Below are 19,600 nucleotides of genomic sequence, written 5' to 3' on the forward strand. Positions count from 1 at the left end.
AGTTTGTATGAGAGCGTTGCTAGCTCGGAAACTCTCCTAAGAGACGAGACCGTTACTAGAAGGCCACTTCCCGTGAAAAACGGGAAGGGAGACATCCTTCAAAGGCTCGAAAGGCGGCATCTGGAGAGCAATTAGAACCTTGTTCAGATCTCAGGGCTCTAACGGCCGCTTGTACGGAGTGCTGAGAAGACAAACTCCCCGTAGGAACGTGCGTACCTGAGGAAGTCGTCGTTTCTGAAAAAATACAGATAGCGCTGAGACTTGTCCCTAAAGGGAACTGAGCGACAACCCATTTTCCTACCTAGATTGCAGGAAGGAAGGAAACATAGACGATGCAACCGGCCAGGGAGAAACACCCTGCGCCGAGCACCGAGATAAGAACATCTTCCACGTCCTGTGGTCAATCTTTGGCGGACGTTGGTATGCTAGCCTGTCTCATGGTGGCAACCACGTCCTGAGGTAATCCTGACGACACTGGGTTCCAGGACTCAATGCCACACCATCCGGTTGAGGGCCGTAGAATTCAAATGGAAGAATGGCCCTTGAGACAGCCAGTCTGATTGGTCTGGTAGTGCCCCCGGTTAGCCTACCGTGAGGCACCACAGAACCGAGTACCACAACATCCTCGGCCAATTTGTAGCGACGAGGATGGCGCGGCCGCAGTCGGTCTTGATCTAGCGCAGTACTCTGGGCAACAATGCCAGAGGTGGCACCTAAGGTAGCTGGAACTGCGACCAATGCTGAACTAAGGCGTTTGCCGCCAGAGCTCGATGATTGTGAAACCGTGCCATGAAGCTGGCACATTGTTGTTGTGCCGTGACGCCATTAGATCGACGTCCGGCCTCTGTCAGCGGCGCCAGATCTCCTGAAACCCGTCCGGGTGAGGAGACCATACTCTTTCGGCCACACCTCAGCGACTTAGGAAGTCAGCTTCCTAGTTTCCACACTTGGGATGTGAATTGTGGATATGGTGGATGCCGTGTCTTCCACCCACATCAGAACCTGCCGGACTTCCTGGAAGGCTTGCCGGTTGCGCGTTCTTCCTTGGTGGTTGATGTATGCCACCGCTGTGGAGCTGTCCGACTGAAGTCGGATATGCTTGCTTTCCAGCCGCTGTTGGAAGGATTGTAGGGCAAGATACACTGCTCTGTGTTCAAGAACATTGATCTGAAGAGTGGACTCTTGCTGAGTCCACGTACCCTGAGCGCTGTAGTGGAGAAAAAACTGCTCCCCACCCTGATAGACTCGCGTCTGTCGTAACTATCGCCCAGGACGGGGATAGGAAGGACCTTCTTTTTGACCAAGAGGTGAGAAGAAGCCATCACCGTAGAGATTCCTTGGCCGCCTGAGAAAGAACGACGACTCTGTTGAGGGACGTCGACTCCTCGTCCCATTGGCGGAGAATGTCCCATTGTAGTGGACGCAGTAAAACTGCGCGAAAGGAACTGCCTCCATTGCTACCATCTTACGTAGGAAGTGCATGAGGCGTCTCAATGTGTGCGACTGGTTCTTAAAGAAGAGCTTGCAGCCCGTAGTGAATGCTGTTTGTCTAGCGGCAGCTTCACTATCGCTGAGAGAGTAAGAAACTCTATGCCTAGATATGTTATCGATAGGGTCGGGGTCGGATCTGACTTTAAAAAGTTGATGATCCACCCAAAACTCTAGAGAGTCTCCAGCGCAACGTTCGGGCAGTGTTGGCATGTTTCCTAAGAGAGTGCCTTGACAAGTAGATCGTCTAAATACGGGACCACAGAGTGACCCTGAGAGTGCAGGACTGTGACTACTGCTGCCCTGACCTTGGCGAAGACCAGTTGGACTGTCGCTAGCCGGAAGGTAGAGCTACGAACAGAGGGTGTTCGTCTCCTATAACGAAGCGTAGAAACGCTAGTGCTCTGGATCAATCGGCACGTGTGGATAAGCATCCTTGATGCCTAATGATGCTAGGAAATATCCTTGGGACCTTGAGGCGATGACATGGCGGAGGGATTCCATCCGGAACCGCCTGGTGTCCACGAGCTTGCTGAGCATTTTTAGATCCAGAACGGGACGGAACGGCCCGTTGTTATAGGTACCGCAAAGAATTTGGGGTAAAAACCGTGACCTTGTTCCTGAAGAGGAACGGGGGTCATCACTCTTTCTGCCTATAGAGTGCACCCTGTTTGCAGAAGAGCAGCGGCCCGGCCGGGAGGTGGAGAAATTCTGAAGAATCGAGTTGGAGGACGAGAAGTGAGCTCTATCCTGTACCCGTGAGACAGAATGTCTCACACTCAATGGTCATTGACCTATGGCAGCTAAATATCGCCAAGGCGGGAGAGCCTGCTACCGACCGAGGCCGCAAGTCATGAGGAAGCCGCCTTGGAAGCGGGTTTTCAGACTGTCGCTTTTTTGGGCGAGACTGAGCCCGCTAAGAATCTTAGCTCCTCTGATCCTTTTGAGTCCACATTGGACGAGGAAAAATGGGACCTGCCGGAGCCTCGAAAAGGCCGAAAACCCCGACTGCCTCTTGCTCTGTTGGGGTTTGTTGTGTCCGGGCTGAGGAAAGGATGAATCCTTACCCCTGGACTGTTTGATGGTTACATCCAACGCTCACCAAACAGTCGGTCAGCAGAAAAAGGCAACTGGTTAGGCAACCTTTTTTTGGAAGCAGAATCTGCCTTCCATTCACTTAACGAGCAGACCAGGCTCTGCTTAAAAACACGGAGTAGCGGAGGCTACCGCCGCACGGTTCGCAGAGTCCAGGACAACCTGAATCGCGTAAGAAACAAATGCAGACATTTGAGAGGTTAAGGATGCCACCTGCGGCACAGATGTACGTGCAACCGTGTCAATCTGTGTAAGACAAGCTGAAATAGCTTGGAGTGCCCCAAGGGAGAGAATGCCGGAGCCAACGGTGCGCCGACAGCCTCATAGATGGCTTTCGACCAGAGATCCATCTGTCTGTCAGTGGCATCTTTGAGTTTGCAGTTCCATCTCCCACTGCAACTATGGATCTAGCTACAAGCCTGGAGATTGGAGGATGCCGCTCGGGACATTGGGTCCAGTCCTTGACCAAGTCAGGGGACAGGGATAACGTGTATCCTAAGCCGTTTGGAGAAGCGCATATCTGGATAAGCGTGGTGTTCCTGGACTGCCTCTCTGAAGGCAGAGTGGTCCAGAAAAATACGTGAAGCTGACTCCTCCACTGGAGGAGCTGTGAGAAATAACCCACATTCTATAGATGGACGCTATAAGATTATTTACTATGGCGTCACAATCAGGTGTATCTAGATTGAGAGCGGTCTCAGGATCAGAATCCTGAGCCGCTACTTCCGCCTCATTACACAGCGAGTCCTTCTGTTAGGACCCTGATGAAACCGAGGCCGCTCATAGCGAGCCCACTTAGGCTGTCTGGGACTGACGTCCGTGCAGAGCCGTGACTCTGGGATGCGTGTGACATTCCCGGAGCTGTTAGTTATTCACACTGAGGGGGGCCATGGATCAATGATTCAACAGTGCCCATATTGTGAGAGACATGTCCGGACTGCTAGGCTTCTAGTATCATAGCCATAGTCTCAGAAAAACTGTCAGTAAATACTGCAGACACCGTCCTCATCCCCTGGCCATTAGTGCATACAATGGGAGTCTATGTACCTGCCGGCCGTATAGCCGTACATGCTGTACCAGCTGTATAGAAAAACATGTGGTTCTGCACCCTTGTTTTACACAGAGAATATGCTGATAACTCCTCCGCATAATCCAGGAGGGTATATACAACGTGCGACCAAACAGTGCAATGTATATAGCACAAGCATATCTATAAGTGCACTTCTGCACTAGTGGGGTTAGCACCACAGGTGCTGCTTAACGCCTGTTACAGCGATTGTGTGACTATGAGAATGCCAGGGTCTTCCACACTTGTCTCTGTATCGTACAGAAACTGACACTAATGGCTGCCGGTGTCCTTGTAGAGAAGGAAGCCGTGGGCGTGCCTGAGAAAGTGCGGGAATCCGGATTCACAGTGCACACAGTGAGAGGGGTGGAGTATGCAAAACATACTCCAGCTCTCAGCTCTGCTCTATGCAGCGTCACGCCCCTACCCTGACTGTCAGGGCTGTGGGCGGTAACGAAGGGAGACTAGGCCCAGAAGCCGGGGACTCGAGTTAACAGCGCGGCCGCCGTAAAAGCGCGGGCCGCGCTGAAGTCCCCGGCGCACCACAAGTGCCAGCCGCGCCGCAGTTCCAGCGGCCGGCGCGACCGATTCATAGAAGTGGCCAGCGTCCCGCCCCTCTCCTGACTGGCAGGTCTGGGGGCGGGAACGAACGGAAGCAGGCCGCAAAAGCCGGGGACTCTAGTTATCAGCGCGGCCGCCGTAAAAGCGCGGGCCGCGCTGAAGTCCCCGGCGCACCACAAGTGCCAGCCGCGCCGCTGCCAGCGGCCGGCGCGACCGATTCCTGGAAGTGGCCAGCGTCCCGCCCCTCTCCTGACTGGCAGGTCTGGGGGCGGGAACGAACGGAAGCAGGCCGCAAAAGCCGGGGACTCTAGTTATCAGCGCGGCCGCCGTAAAAGCGCAGGCCGCGCTGAAGTCCCCGGCGCACTACAAGTGCCAGCCGCGCCGCAGTCCCAGCGGCCGGCGCGACCAATTCCCATAAGTGAGCCTGCTTCAGCAAAGCTGAATGAGGCCATGGCACAGGCGCCGCAGCGCTGATGTCCCCCGGCGCACTACAACACCCAGCATGCTGCGGTGTGAGCGCCAAATGCACGGGGACACAGAGTACCTTGAGGAAGCAGGGCCATGTCCCTGATGTACTCCGCTCCATCCAGCATCTTCTCCAGGGGCTGTAGATGGAGCACGGTCTCAGTGCCTGGAGACCGGTAAATCCCACTTCACCCAGAGCCCTGTAAAAAGGGATGGGGAAGGAATCAGCATGTGGGCTCCTGCCGCCGTACCCGCAATGGGTACCTCAACCTTACAAACACCTCCGACATACAGTGGGGTGAGAAGGGAGCATGCTGGGGACACTATATGTGTCCTCTTTTCTTCCATCCGACATAGTCATCAGCTGCTGCTGACTAAAAAGTGGAGCTATGCGTGGATGTGTTGCCTCCTTCGCACAAAGCACAAAACTGGTGAGCCAGTGATCCCACTGGGGGTGTATAGCCAGAAGGGGAGGGGCCTTACACTTTTAAGTGTAATACTTTGTGTGGCCTCCAGAGGCAATAGCTATACACCCAATTGTCTGGGTCTCCCAATGGAGCGACAAAGAAAAGTGTGATGGCACAATATTTTTTGGGATGTTTTATTCACTATATGGTAAAACTGCTGTGTTGGTGTGATGCCTGAGGTCGGTGCCAGTTTGTAGACACCAAACATGTATAGGTTTACTTGTATCTAAGGGGTTAAAAAAAAATCACAAGTTTGTCCAATAAAAGTGGCGTACGTTTTGCGCCACTTTCCGAAACACGTAGCGTTCTTATTTTTTGGGATCTATGGCTCAGTGACGGCTTATTTTTTGCGCCTCGAGCTGACGTTTCTAATGGTATCATTTTTGCGCAGATGCTACGTTTTGATCGCCTGTTATTGCATTTTGCGTAAAACTTGCGGCGACCAAAAAACGTAATTTTGGCGTTTGGAATTTTTTTGCCACTACGCCGTTTACCAATCAGATTACCGTAATTGATTTTATATTTTGATAGATCGGGCATTTCTGAACGCGGCGATACCAAATATGTGTATATTTATTTATTTTTTAACCCTTTAATTTTCAATGGGGGGAAAGGGGGGTGATTTGAACTTTTAGGCTTTTTTTTATTTTTTAAAACTTTTTTTTTATTTTACTAGTCCGATCGCTATTAACCATCTGCTGATCACAGCTATACAGCTGTAAACAGCAGATACAGTCACTTTCTTTTTCCCTCTGGTCCGTGCTGAGGGAAAACGAAAGTGAAACATCATAGCTGCAGGCGTCATCACATGACCCTGTGCTACGATGGCAACCACCGATAGTCACGTGATCACGCACGTGACTTCCGGTGGGGGCGGCGGTAAATAAAAAACATGGCGGAGCACATTTAGATCTTGCTGCCTGACTTTGGCAGCAAGATTTAAGGGGTTAATGGCCGCGGGTGGCTAGCAGGCACACGTCAGCTGTTGAAAACAGCTGATATAAGTGCGACCGCCGCCTGCCCGCGACAGGGGGCGGGGCTTAACGGGACACGCTCCATGACGGATATATCCGTCCATGTTCGTGAAGGGGTTAAATGGTGTAGCTTAATAGTTATATACTACTGCAGACAGGGCAGAGGGGGGAGGCTCCTGCTGCTGGCAGGGCGGGGGGGGGGGGGCTCCTGCTGCTGGCAGGACAGAGAGAGGGGAAGGGGGATGCTCCTGCTGCAGGCAGGGCAGAGGGGGACAGGCTATTACTGCAGACAGGGCAGAGGGTTGGGGGCTATTACTGCAGGCAAGGCGCAGAGGGGGAGAGGCTCTTGCTGCAGGCAGGGCAAGGGAGGCTCCTCTTGCAAACAGGGCAGAGGGGAAGGGGAGGCTCCTCCTGCAGGCAGGGCAGAGTGGGGGAGGCTCCTGCTGCAGACAGGGGAGGCTACTACTGCAGCCAATTGTCTTACAACCAGGTACTAGACAATGAATTGTCAGCAGCTCCCCTTCAACCTGTGCAGCGGGTGCTCATGCAGTAACTCAGACTGGGGCCGCACGTTGCTGCCACCATGCATAGCTAAGTTTTCATGTGGGGATATGCATGTTGCACACGTTTATGACAAATCTACCTTTTTGGAGACTTGGTTAAGATTTTGAGACTTGCTTCTGACAACACAAACCCATTCACTAATGCTATGTTGTAGTGAGATAATGCAACATGGAAGCAGGTAGTGGTCAAAAGCCGCTGCATAGTCCAGGCCAATTGGGTAACAGAGCTGTATTCTGTAACACGAGGCACAGGAGGAGCAGGGTGACAGCACCCTCAGCCTATAGATATAGCATGGATGCACCTTACACTTCACTGCAATGTAACCCACATTACTTCAAGCGCGGTTGAATCGTTAAAGCTCAGAGGACAGTCATTACCGTCCTTCTTGTGGTCTCTGCTAAACTCAGCGTGAGGAAACACTTTGTGCAGGGCGCAGATTATGTCCGTGAACGTCCTCTGGAGCAGGGGCCTGATGACGAGCGAGAGCGCGTGCCCGGGAGACATCACAGCGCGTTGAGAAGCAGGCACAATGTTTGTCATTGCATGGTAGAAATCGTGGGCACCAAGGACAACTGAAGAGACGTCCAGTTGCAGCTTCTGACTGCTGGCATAGATCTGGGGGTAGCGCCGGCGAAGGGCAGTCAAGGCAGCCTCAGTGCAAAGTGCTTTAATGTCAGCTCCACAGTAGCCTGAAGAGAGGGATACAAGGGATAGAGAATAAGACAAGCCACAGAGGCCACCGCTCCAACAATGGTCAACCCTGTAAACGCACGATGTTACAGCAGCGTCTGGAATGACAATGCCACGTCTGATCTACAGTGTGTCCACCGCCATTAACTTGAGAACGGCGGCAGCTATAGGCATATAAGTGGTGTCTAGGTATAGTAAAGTAGCCATGCACTACTCAATGAAACCACCTATAGCGCCACCTGGTGGAAAACTACGGAGTTAGCATTTTTATTTCGAAAACGGAACGAGTTGTAGGGCATTATCAATTCAATACGAATCGACACCTTGCATACAGAAATGCTATGATTAGAACGTGTAAAACTCACAAAGCTGCGGACGTGAAGCGATACCTCATTGAGACCTTCCTACAAGTCATTGGGTATGGTGGCTGCATGGAGTGGCCTCCACGCTCACCTGACCTGACCCCATTGGACTTCTTTCTGTGAGGTCACATCAAACAGCAGGTGTATGAGACGCCTCCACCAACATTGCAGGACCTACGACGACGTATCACAGATGCTTGTGCAAACGTGTCACCTACCATATTGCACAACGTGCAGCAAGATACAGTATGCTGTGCAGAGTCCAGATGTGCATTGCAGCTGACGGGGGCCACTTTGAACATCAAACTTAAATGAGCGCCATATGCGTGACCAGCATTCAATGTTTGGGGGGGGGGGGGGTCATGGGTTTCATATCAGAGCATTTCTGTATGCAAGGTATTGAATTGATGATGCCCTGCAATTGTTTAATTCACTTTTTTTCTCTATCTTGTTCCTTTTTTGAGATAAAAATGCTAACTCTGTTGTTTTCCACCAGGTGGCGCTATAGGTTGTTTCATTGCGTAGCGCATGGCTACTTTATTATACCTAGACACCACTTCTATGCCTAGAGCTGCCGCCGTTCTCAAGTTAATAGTGGTGGACAGGATATGGGTGGACACGCTGTATATTTCAATAATAAATGCTCTACTCAAAATATAAAAAGCCATATAAAACTCTGCCTCCAGCTAATCATAACACATGCCAAGTAATTCACGTTTTTGGATAATAGTTTGGTACAGCAAATCCCTTACTAATGTAACAATCAAAACACTATAAAAATGGAGCGGTGGGTGGCCCTGCAGATATTAAAATGGCAAATACACAAAATAAATCCATAAACCTCCCTCCTGCGCCTGGTAAGAGAAGGCACGGGGATGCCAAAGGCTTAGAAAGGAACTGAACTGCAGCATATTTTATTTTATATATACTTAAGCCAGTTTGGATTTCCAGGCCCAGACCCCACAGATTTATAACATTTTTAAGGGGTAGCAATCTATACATATATTAAGATATACACACTTAGTACCTTGTGCTAAAAAGGTCTCGTAAACTATAAGAAGCAAACACCACTGTGTGACAAATCTCAGTTGGGTGTGTTGGCAAATGACAACCTATCCCTACACTGTCTTGATGATCCGGCTCCCAGGAAAGGGGGGGTAGAGGTGAAGGAGGCACAGAGGGCGTCCAGGACCCCGGGGGAAGGAGGCACAGAGGGCGTCCCCGGCCCCGGGGGAAGGAGGCACAGAGGGCGTCCCCGGCCCCGGGGGAAGGAGGCACAGAGGGCGTCCCCGGCCCCGGGGGAAGGGGGCACAGAGGGCGTCCCCGGCCCCGGGGGAAGGGGGCACAGAGGGCGTCCCCGGCCCCGGGGGAAGGAGGCACAAAGGGCGTCCCCGGCCCCGGGGGAAGGAGGCACAGAGGGCGTCCCCGGCCCCGGGGGAAGGAGGCACAGAGGGCGTCCCCGGCCCCGGGGGAAGGAGGCACAGAGGGCGTCCCCGGCCCCGGGGGAAGGGGGCACAGAGGGCGTCCCCGGCCCCGGGGGAAGGGGGCACAGAGGGCGTCCCCGGCCCCGGGGGAAGGGGGCACAGAGGGCGTCCCCGGCCCCGGGGGAAGGAGGCACAGAGGGCGTCCCCGGCCCCGGGGGAAGGAGGCACAGAGGGCGTCCCCGGCCCCGGGGGAAGGAGGCACAGAGGGCGTCCCCGGCCCCGGGGGAAGGAGGCACAGAGGGCGTCCCCGGCCCCGGGGGAAGGAGGCACAGAGGGCGTCCCCGGCCCCGGGGGAAGGAGGCACAGAGGGCGTCCCCGGCCCCGGGGGAAGGAGGCACAGAGGGCGTCCCCGGCCCCGGGGGAAGGAGGCACAGAGGGCGTCCCCGGCCCCGGGGGAAGGAGGCACAGAGGGCGTCCCCGGCCCCGGGGGAAGGAGGCACAGAGGGCGTCCCCGGCCCCGGGGGAAGGAGGCACAGAGGGCGTCCCCGGCCCCGGGGGAAGGAGGCACAGAGGGCGGCCCCGACCCCGGGGGAAGGAGGCACAAAGGGCGGCCCCGGGGGAAGGAGGCACAAAGGGCGTCCCCGGCCCCGGGGGAAGGAGGCACAGAGGGCGTCCCCGGCCCCAAGGGAAGGAGGCACAGAGGGCGTCCCCGGCCCCGGGGGAAGGAGGCACAGAGGGCGTCCCCGGCCCCAAGTGAAGGAGGCACAGAGGGCGTCCCCGGCCCCGGGGGAAGGAGGCACAGAGGGCGTCCCCGGCCCCGGGGGAAGGAGGCACAGAGGGCGTCCCCGGCCCCAGGAGAAGGAGGCCCAGAGCGCATCGCAGCCCCAGGAGAAGGAGGCCCAGAGCCAAGTGGACAGTTATTGCCATGCTGAGGCTTGATGGACATGTCTGATGATATTTGCACAAGGCCCAGTGAGCTCTTGCTTTGATGATGTGTATACTGTTTTAGATGTTGCAGTATTTCAGAGTTAATTACAGTTCTGTAACGACGCGGCCTCTCTATGACCCACTGTGCTTACATATGGGCCGGGATGAGACGACTGACTGGTTCCCATTATAAAAAAAAAAAAAATCCTTCTTCTATAACAACTCACCAACGCATTTTTCTGCCAGTTCCTCTAGGAACGCATCAGACAGTTTGGGATTCCAGTCCCTGGTGTGTATCTGTAAAATGTGCTTTCTTGCCTGGGAAATAAGGACAACATAATTCAATTTACTTTCAGCTTCGGGGAAATATTTTTAATATTTTTTTTTTATTTTATAAAAATAAAATTTGATTTGGAAAAGGCTTTTTTTTTTCCCCAATTTCTTTACTTAATGAAAGAAAAAATAAAATATATATTTTTAGTTTCAATCCAGCCCCAGATATTCCACATAGCAAATATATCACGTATTTAGTATAGAAGGACCATTCCCCTATAAAGGGGTGTCCAGCATTTTGATATTGACGGCACCTCCATAGGAAAGGTCATCAATTTCAAATCAGAAGGGGGTCGATCCCACGGCATTCAATGTTAGCAGGTCACTAGGACCCCAGATTATAAGACGCCCCCCAAATTTCGAGAAGGAAAAAAAATATTTTTAATGTTAAAATGAGGGTCCGTCTTATAATCTTAGCCTGTTTTAATCCTAATGCTTTCTAGGGGGGAGCGGCGGTGGTGGAGCGGCTCAGGAGGGTCACAGGAGGAAGGGTCAGCAATGATGCAGGGTCAGCGATGCTGCGGGCTCAGAGGAGGGGGTGTTGCATGTTAGGACGGTGAGTGGATGGTGGGTCAGCGATACTGCAGCCTCAGCGGTGCACGGCAGCAGGCGCTATTGATCTGCCGGCGTGCTGTGGGGGTTGTCGCTGCAGCGGAGCGACTCAGGAGGGTCACAGGACAGGGTGTTCGGGTGTCGATGCAGCGGTAGGCGCTTGATCTGACTGTGGGCTCCATTGAATCGCCCACAGTTGACGCAATTGACTTCAAGAAAATGGCCACAGAGGCGGTGTGTGAATGGCCTTCGCGGCCATTTTCTTGAAGTCCATTGCAGCAATCTGCACACGTGCCGCCTCTGCAGCCATTTTCTTGAAGTTCATCGCGTCAACCGTCGGCGATTCAATAGAGCCTACAGTCCGTTCAGGCTCCCGCCGCGACACCCTCCATATTGCCGACCCTGCCTTTTATGACTCCGCTCCCCCACCTCCACCCCGGTAAGCCATATACGCATTGTAAGACGCACCCCTATTTTACCTGGGGGGAAAAAAAAAAGTGTGTCTTAGGCTACATGCGCACGCTGCTTTTTTTCCTGCTTTTTTGCTGCTTTTTTGGCTGCAGTTTATTTGTCAGAACTTTCTGACATTTGACTTCCCAGCAAAGTCTATGAGAAGTCAGATTTGTCATGCGCACGTTGCAGTTTATTTGTCAGCGTTTTATTTGTCAAAGGTTTGTGACAAATATTAAAATGCAGCATGTTCATTCTTCCTGCGTTTTTGTCAACATTTGTCACAAAAACGCAGCAAAAACGCAGGGTGTGAAAAACGCACCAAAAACGCACCTAAAATTACATGCATTTTTTGTGACATTTCCAGGCTCTCTCTGACAAGGTGCAGTTTTGGCTGCATTTTGGCTTCAGTTTTGGCTGCAGTTTTGGCTGCAGTTTGCGCATGTAGCCTTACAATCCAGAAAATGTGGTATACAATATACAGAGCAGTAGATCACAAGTGGCCGTTCTTTAGTAACTTACTCATCTTCAATTGAGGTGAACGAGAGCGGAGCTGCAGTACCCAAGAACGGCCACTACACAGTGTTCGGAGCTGTGGTGCACGGTGTACGTCGGTCAGTGTGGGATATGATAACCACGTATTGTGGCAGTGAAGGACACCCACCGATCTGATGTGGAGGGGTTTTGGTAAAAGTAAACATTTATTTATGGCTTATTTTTTTTTTATTTGCGCTCCTCCATGGAGGCGTTCTCACCTTCTGATCAGGTAAACTGAAAAGAAATTCCCTGTCAAATCGACCAGGTCTCCTGAGTGCGGGATCTATAGAATCAAGTCTGTTTGTAGCACCAATAACTATTATCTCGCCGCGATTGTCCAACCCGTCCATGAGGGCGAGCAGGGTCGACACGATAGAGCTGCAACACAAGAGAGGAGGGGATAAATGACACACACCACAGTAAGCGAGCCCCCAGCGACGGTCCTGGGGGGCCGTGAGATTATACACATTGTATCAGCTAATGCAGATCAGCTGCAGACGGAAGCATTTGTGAACCCCTGTCCCTGGGCGCAGGATTAGTGCTGGACCTAGGAAGGGTGAGTAAAGCACAAGGTCCTCCATGCCGGCCCTTTTTCTGTTGTCTGCAGCGCTGACATCAGATGGACAGCACTGCTGGCAATAACTGAGCTCTGCCCAATTTACCAGCTCGTTTCATTCAGAACCGCTGATATGACTGACTGGCTGCAGCGCCACCGACAGGACATCAGACCTGCAGACAGTGACAGGCACCGGATACAGAGATGGAGACTCCGTGCTGGACCCAAACATGGCAAGTAAAGCACAGGTTTATTAAAACAAAAAACAAACAAACAAACAACGGCATACGTGGTACAGGTTTTGAAAAAAAGTGGAAAACCTCTAATCTTCTAAACATCAGATAAATAAAAAGCCCCAAAAGAGAAGGTGATGGCTACCATGCTGAATGTGCAGACACTCACCTGTGTATCTGATCCTGCCTGCTGGAGCGTACCGGAGCCAGACCATCTATCTCATCAAAAAAGATGATGGACGGCCGCATCACGTATGCCTGCAAATGCAAACAGAGGTCAGGAGAGAGACGGAGCCGACGATAAACCAGAAACCTGAGCAAGGAGGATAATGAATAAGCAGAGCACAGACTGCCCCACAGTACAGACACTTCTACCCATCCCCTCCAGCAGCACCGCAAACCCCCACTCCACCCCCAGGCAGCACAGCCGCCTCACTCCCTGTCCAATAACCGCACAGCCATCACCCCCCCAAACAGGCAGCACAGCCCCCAGCACAGGTTCTCCTCCCTCTCCCTTCCATTCCACCACCAGCTCTCCCTCCCCAGCCAGCACAAATCAGCACAGCCTCCCACCTCCTCCCTCCCGGTCGTTCACCTTCCCTCTCAGGCCAGCACAGGTCTCCCCCCGCCCTCCTCCCCAGGCCAACATAGGCCTCCCCCACCCTCCCTCCCTCCCTCCCAGGCCAGCATAGGCCTCCCCCGCCCTCCCTCCCAGGCCAGCATAGGCCTCCCTCCCAGGCCAGCAAAGGCCTCTCCCGCCCTCCCTCCCAGGCCAGCAATGGCCTCCCCCACCCTCTTTCCCAGGCCAGCAATGGCCTTCCCCACCCTCCCTCCCAGGCCAGCAATAACCTCCCACCCAGGAAAGCACAGACCCCCCCCCCCCAACCTCCCTCCCAGGCCAGCAATGACCCCCTGCCCTCCCTCTCAGGCCAGCAATGACCCCCTGACTAACCCCCCCCCCCCCCCCCCCCCGGCACACCCTCCTAGGCCAGCACAGACCCCCCCAGCCCTCCCGGGCCAGCGCAGGCCCCTGCCCCTCCAATCCAGGCCAGCACATACACCCCACCCCCCCAGCCCTTTCTCCCAGGCCAGCACAGGTCTCCCCTGCCCTCACTCCCAGGCCAGCAGTGACCTCCCCCCGCCCTCCCTCCCAGGTCAGCACAGACCCCCTGACCCTCCCTCCCAAGCCAGCACAGGCCCCTACCCATCCCTCACAGGAAAGAAATGGTGAACCTCCTTCCCTACCAGGACAGCACCGACCCTTTGCCTACCCTTGTGGCAGCACACCCCTCCACCCTCCCGGGCAGCACAACCCCCCCTCCAGGGGGACCCTTTTCACAAACAATCTGTTGAATTAAAACTACATTTTAAAAGGTATCACAATGGCATAAATAGTTAATATGTAGGGTTTTGGGGTTTTTTTGTCATGCTTAGTGCCAAGTGTTAGGAGGGTGGCATGGGTATGTGACTAGTTCCTCATTATTTAACCCCTTTGTCATGCCCAGGCCCCTCAGAGGCGACACAGACCATACCTCGGTGGTCCCGTTCTCCCTTGAATGTTATTTCACGAGACAGAATTTATAAAGTATCTTGTGCAAGTTTAACAAATATCAATATGGAACACGAGAGACGTAATTACGCTCAGCAAAATGGAAGAGGTGGCACAAATTGCTTGTAATATACTAAATGGGCTCTTACAGACGAGAACGCACTCAAGGAAAAAAAACATTACTTCCAATTATTATAAATACGCTAAATGTCTTTCTGAATAGAAATTTTTACATCTACTTTGCAAAATTACTCCGCTGAGCAACAAAGTAAACTACACGGATGTCAGCAGAGCTTCCGGGGGGAAAAAGTACTGTACGGAAAGACAGCCATTAAAACCGTCCTAATAATAAGTATAGTGCACTATGACACGCATTTATGTCATATACTCAGGGGATATAAAAAGTCTACACACCCGTTATAATGTCAGGTTTTTATCATGTAAAACTTTGTACTTTGTTGAAGAATCCTTTGAAATTTGCATTTTCCTTAATGTTGATGATGGAGATCCCTTTGCTGTGTTGTAAGCTGTTTATGGACCATGGCTTTTGTTGGAAACTGAAACTAATCCTGGACAGAAACTTTATATGGGGTTAGTCTGAATCCCTGTAAATGATGGCAGCTGTGTACTGACTACAACGCAACATGAGTGTAAATGCGATTGGCTAATTCTGAACACAACCACATTTCAATTATAAGAAGGTGCTCACACTTATGCAACCACGTTAGTTTTGTTAATTTTGTTTACCCCCTTAAAAGGGGTGGTCCACTACAAAGCATAGTGGCCACATCAATGTAAAGCGGTGACAGGAGGCTTTTTCTAAATACCTTGTGTTGTCAGTTCTGCCTGTGAGCGGCGCTATCGCTTTACGCTCATCCCCATCACGTGACCGGGCTGCAGCGGCCTCTGATGTCACGTCTACATCCGGAACGGGAAGTTGACCCAACATCACCGAAATGGGACCCAGTCTATGTGCGCAATTCGGCTATGGGCGAGCTTCGTTGCACGTCACATGCCGGCGTCGCTTGTGCTTGCGGCGCTCTGCGGTGAAGGAGAGAAGGCGCTAGATACTGGGCTGTGATGTGCGACGAAACACTGCCCACAGCCCAGTCACTCATGGAGACTAGGTCCCACCTCGGTGGTGTTGGGTCAACTTCCTATTACGAAAGTTGACGTGACATCACAGGACATCAGAAGCCGCTGCAGCCCAGGTGACGTGATGGGTATGAGCAGAAAGCGATAGTGCCTCTCACAGGCAAAACTGAAAACAGAAGTAATTTAGGTAAACGCTTTGTGGTTGACCACCTCTTCAAACATGATTTCAGCTGCTTTCTCAATGGATATGTACAGATTATAGGTGACAATCTCTTCACGACACATGACATCACTGGGTACATCATGGATTGTGTCACTGTAATCCCCGCTGGCTGCCTGAACAGCTGACATGTGTGCCTCTCAGGCACAAGTGGATCCACGATCCACCAGCGTCTGTTAACACCTTATATCTTGCTGTCAAAATCTGACAGCGCCATGTAACAGTGCGCCGCCATAAGCAATCATTTACCAGGTGCCACTGGAAGCCACATGACGTGATCACGTGGAAATGATGGTTGCCATGGTATCACAGGGTCATGTGATGATTACTGCAGCTAAGTCACTTCTTCTTACACCCGGCAGAGCACTGTGTGTGTGTGTGTGTGTGTGTGTGTGTGTGTGTGTGTGTGTGACAGAAGAGCAGCTTTTCTGCACATCAGAGCGAAGCTGCGCTGATCTACAGAAAATGAATCAGCGATCAGACTGCTGATCCTTATAGTACCCTAGGGGGACTAGTAAAATAAAAAAAAAAAATGTATAAAAAAAAAAAAAGTTTAAATCACCCCCTTTTTCCTCAATGACAAATTAAAGGGTTAAAAAAAAAACCCCAAAATACACACATTTGTTAATCACCGCATTAAGAAATGCCCGATCTATTAAAATATAAAATCAAATAATCTGATCAGTAAACGGTGTAGTAGCAAAAAAATTCCAAACACCAAAATTAAGTATTTTGTGGTCGCTGCAAATTTAGCACAAAATGCAATAACAGGCGATCAAAACTTAGCATCTGCGCAAAAATGGTACCATTAAAAACGTCAGCTCGAGACAAAAAATAAGCAGTTACTGAGCCATAGAGCCCAACAAATGAGACCGCTATGGGTTTCGGAAAATAGCACAAAAAGTGTGCCACTTTTTTGGACAAACTTCAAAATGTTTTTTAAAAATTCCTTAGATAAAAGTAAACCTATAAATGTTTGGTGTCCACAAACGCGTACCGAGCTGAGGCATCACACCGACATCAGTTTTACCATATAGTGAAAACGGTGAATAAAATATTCCAAAAACCATCGCTCAATTGCACTTTTTTTGCACTTGGAATTTTTTAAAATAAATAATAAATAAAAGTTACGGCTCTAGGAAGAAGTCGAGCAAAAAACCCCCCCCAAAAAAAAAAAAACGGACAAATCGCCCAGGGGTGAAAATAATTTGGAAATTATTCCTCTTGGTACGATTTTTTTTTTACATATCAAAAACCTAGCATTTAATTAGGGGAGTGTAGACTTTTTATATTAAATGGGTTTCCAAGCCACTTAAAATAAATAAATAAATAAATAAATAAATATTAAAACCTGCTGACAGATGGCTTTTAAAAGGTTGCAAGTCCATCCAGATGGAAAAGGATGTTCAGAGACCGGAGCAGGATCCGGCAAACATTGCAACAGAAGCAACGTGAAATCGGTAAGGTAACACTAAGTTTATCACTTTACACCATTTGTAAAGGGACCTGCAGTTATCTGGAGAATGGCGCCCTCCTCTATATCAATTACCCAGCAAATCAGCCAGGGCTGCACTTACCTGATCAAAGAGGAGCCGCAGCTGACGCTCAGACTCGCCCACCCACTTACTGAGGCAGTCAGCACCTTTGCGCATGAAGAAAGACACCTTCCTCTCTCCTTGGCTGCACTCGTTGGCAAGGGCTCGGGCAACCAGGGTCTTCCCTGTCCCTGGGGGGCCATAAAATAAACATCCCCTGGAAAAGGAAAAACAGAAGAGGGGGGTTACCATATATTAGTGTTACCTGCTCAGGAGTCCAATAATGTAATGCACCAGCTGATATTCTCACTCTTGCACCCTTAAAGTGCACCAATCACCAGGATTTTCCTATATAACCTAAAGCCAGTGCTATACAGGCACCATCAGGCTGATGCTATACATACCTTTAGTGGTCAGCTCGAATGTATAGGTCTTAAAATCCAACAAAGTAAAGTTTGCAAAAACTAGCAGCTTCCTGAGTGACAGCAGCGGAGGATCAGGTAATAGCTGGGGTGGGTATTCATAGTGATTTGTCCCCCTGCCTGTACATCCTCCTCCTGTTATTTATGCTAATTCTATTATAGAATCAATTTACGAAGTGACTAGAAGGACCTGTGCTGATGTCATACCCTTCTGGTCACATGGGTATGATATCAGCACAAGTCCTTCTAGTCACTTAGTAAATTGATTCTATAATAGAATTAAGTGACTAGAAAAACCTGTGCTGTCATCCACATGTGACCAGAAGGGGCAGGGTCTCATTCAACATAGCTGATACCAGGAAGCAACATTTTTCAGTTGGCTGAGGCCCCTCCCCTTCTGGTCACATGGGTATGACATCAGCACAGGTCCTTCTAGTCAAAAAGTAAATTATTTATGCTAATTATATTATAGAATCAACAGGGGAAAGGACGGACAGGTGGGGGGCGGGAATCACTATGAATACCCAGCCCAGCGATAAGTTGATCGGCAGCTGCTGCCACTTGAGAAGCTGCTCATTTTACAAACTTTACTTGCTTGTGTTTCCAAACCTATACATCTGAGCTGACAACTAAAGGCATGTATAGAATCAGCCTGATAGAGCCAGTATAGCACTGGCTTTAGGTTATATAGGAAAAGCCTGGTGATTGGTGTGCTTTAAGCATCACTCCCACCCAACAATTATCAGACGCACCAGCACCCACAAAGGTTACTCTTCAAGTGCAGCGGTTTATGCTAAAGCGCAGTCTTCCCTAATTTAAAATGACGGTAACCATAGTCAACTATTACAAGTTACAAGGCCAAGTATGAGCTTTCTTACAGGGGAGTTCCATTTACTGCTAATTATCCCTTTTCATGGGATCAGTGCTGGTCTGACCCCCACCAACCACCACAAAAAGTGTACTCTACTATAGCCAGCACTCACACATTGTACTCCATACAAGTCATTTGGGATCTCAGCAATCAGATTCCCCCCCCAATGAGTGACTAGTTATAACCCCTCCTGTCCACACTAGATAACTAGTAGTTGCTAGAATTTATTCAAATGCAGCTTTGGGTGTGAAGAATAAAAAGCTAAACTATCAGCACAAGGAAGGCCAAGCAAAAAGTGTAGGTAATAGAGCAAGTTATAAATTTAGTGTTTTAGTTTCCAGCACTGCAGATTTTTTTTTTTTCTTTTATTTCTCTTAGCTTTTTTTCCCCCATACAGAGCATTATAGCACCACTCCTGTGTTTTCTTTATTGCAGCACTGGAGTGGTGCAATATTATTTAATAATATTATATTATTATTATTATTATTATTAATTATTATTATTATTTAATATTCTTTAAGCCCCCTGCCTTATACTCACCTGCTGCAGTCTTCCTCTTTACTCAGTGTTGCTCCGGTCGGTCTACAGATATTTGTGACCTGCCAGGGAGTAGAGTTTTTCATGGAGGCACCAGAGATCACAACTCAATACAAGTCTATGAGAGCCTCGTTCCGGCTCATAGTTAAATTGAGCACTTGTGACGTAACTTCTGACTTCCACCCAGTCAACGTTACAGGCACAAGATGGCGCCGACGGACCAGAGCGGCACCGAAAAAGGAAGAAGACGGCAGCAGGTGAGCCTAATACAGAAGGCTTATAATTAAAGTGCCATTTCGGGGCTAAGCTTCTCCACACTGACAGAGTGGCACTTTAAGGGGAACATATCAGAAGATTTCCCCCTTATGAGCTGCGGCCACCACCGGTGAGCCCTTATATATAGCATTCCAGAATCTATATATATAATTGCCTTATTCTGTCTGTCTGTGTGTCTGTCTGTCATGCTCCAAAACTGTGTCCTTACGGTGACACAAAGCTGATTGGCCGCTGGGCTCGCCATGGCCCCGCCCCCCCACACGGATTGGCCTCTCGCCCCGGCTCTCTGCAGGCCCCGCCCCCCTCACGCAATCCACGCTCGCTCTTGCCCAACTGACACGTAGCTCCGAC

General features: G+C 50.6%; 1 protein-coding gene across 2 annotated transcripts in view; it reads right to left on the minus strand.

The window, feature by feature from the left end:
• Nucleotides 1-19,600, minus strand: part of ATAD2B (ATPase family AAA domain containing 2B) — a 346,160-nt gene that overhangs the window by 158,136 nt on the left and 168,424 nt on the right. For both annotated transcript variants that reach the window (XM_075341155.1, XM_075341154.1), the window contains exons 12-16: nucleotides 17,186-17,360; nucleotides 12,914-13,002; nucleotides 12,174-12,333; nucleotides 10,311-10,401; nucleotides 7,058-7,369 (exon numbers count right to left, since the gene is read on the minus strand). In XM_075341155.1, the coding sequence (XP_075197270.1) occupies nucleotides 7,058-7,369; nucleotides 10,311-10,401; nucleotides 12,174-12,333; nucleotides 12,914-13,002; nucleotides 17,186-17,360 (827 nt within the window). The remainder of the gene's footprint in view (nucleotides 1-7,057; nucleotides 7,370-10,310; nucleotides 10,402-12,173; nucleotides 12,334-12,913; nucleotides 13,003-17,185; nucleotides 17,361-19,600) is intronic.

This window comes from Anomaloglossus baeobatrachus, chromosome 3, assembly GCF_048569485.1.
Source record: "Anomaloglossus baeobatrachus isolate aAnoBae1 chromosome 3, aAnoBae1.hap1, whole genome shotgun sequence".
NCBI classification, from domain to species: domain Eukaryota; kingdom Metazoa; phylum Chordata; class Amphibia; order Anura; family Aromobatidae; genus Anomaloglossus; species Anomaloglossus baeobatrachus.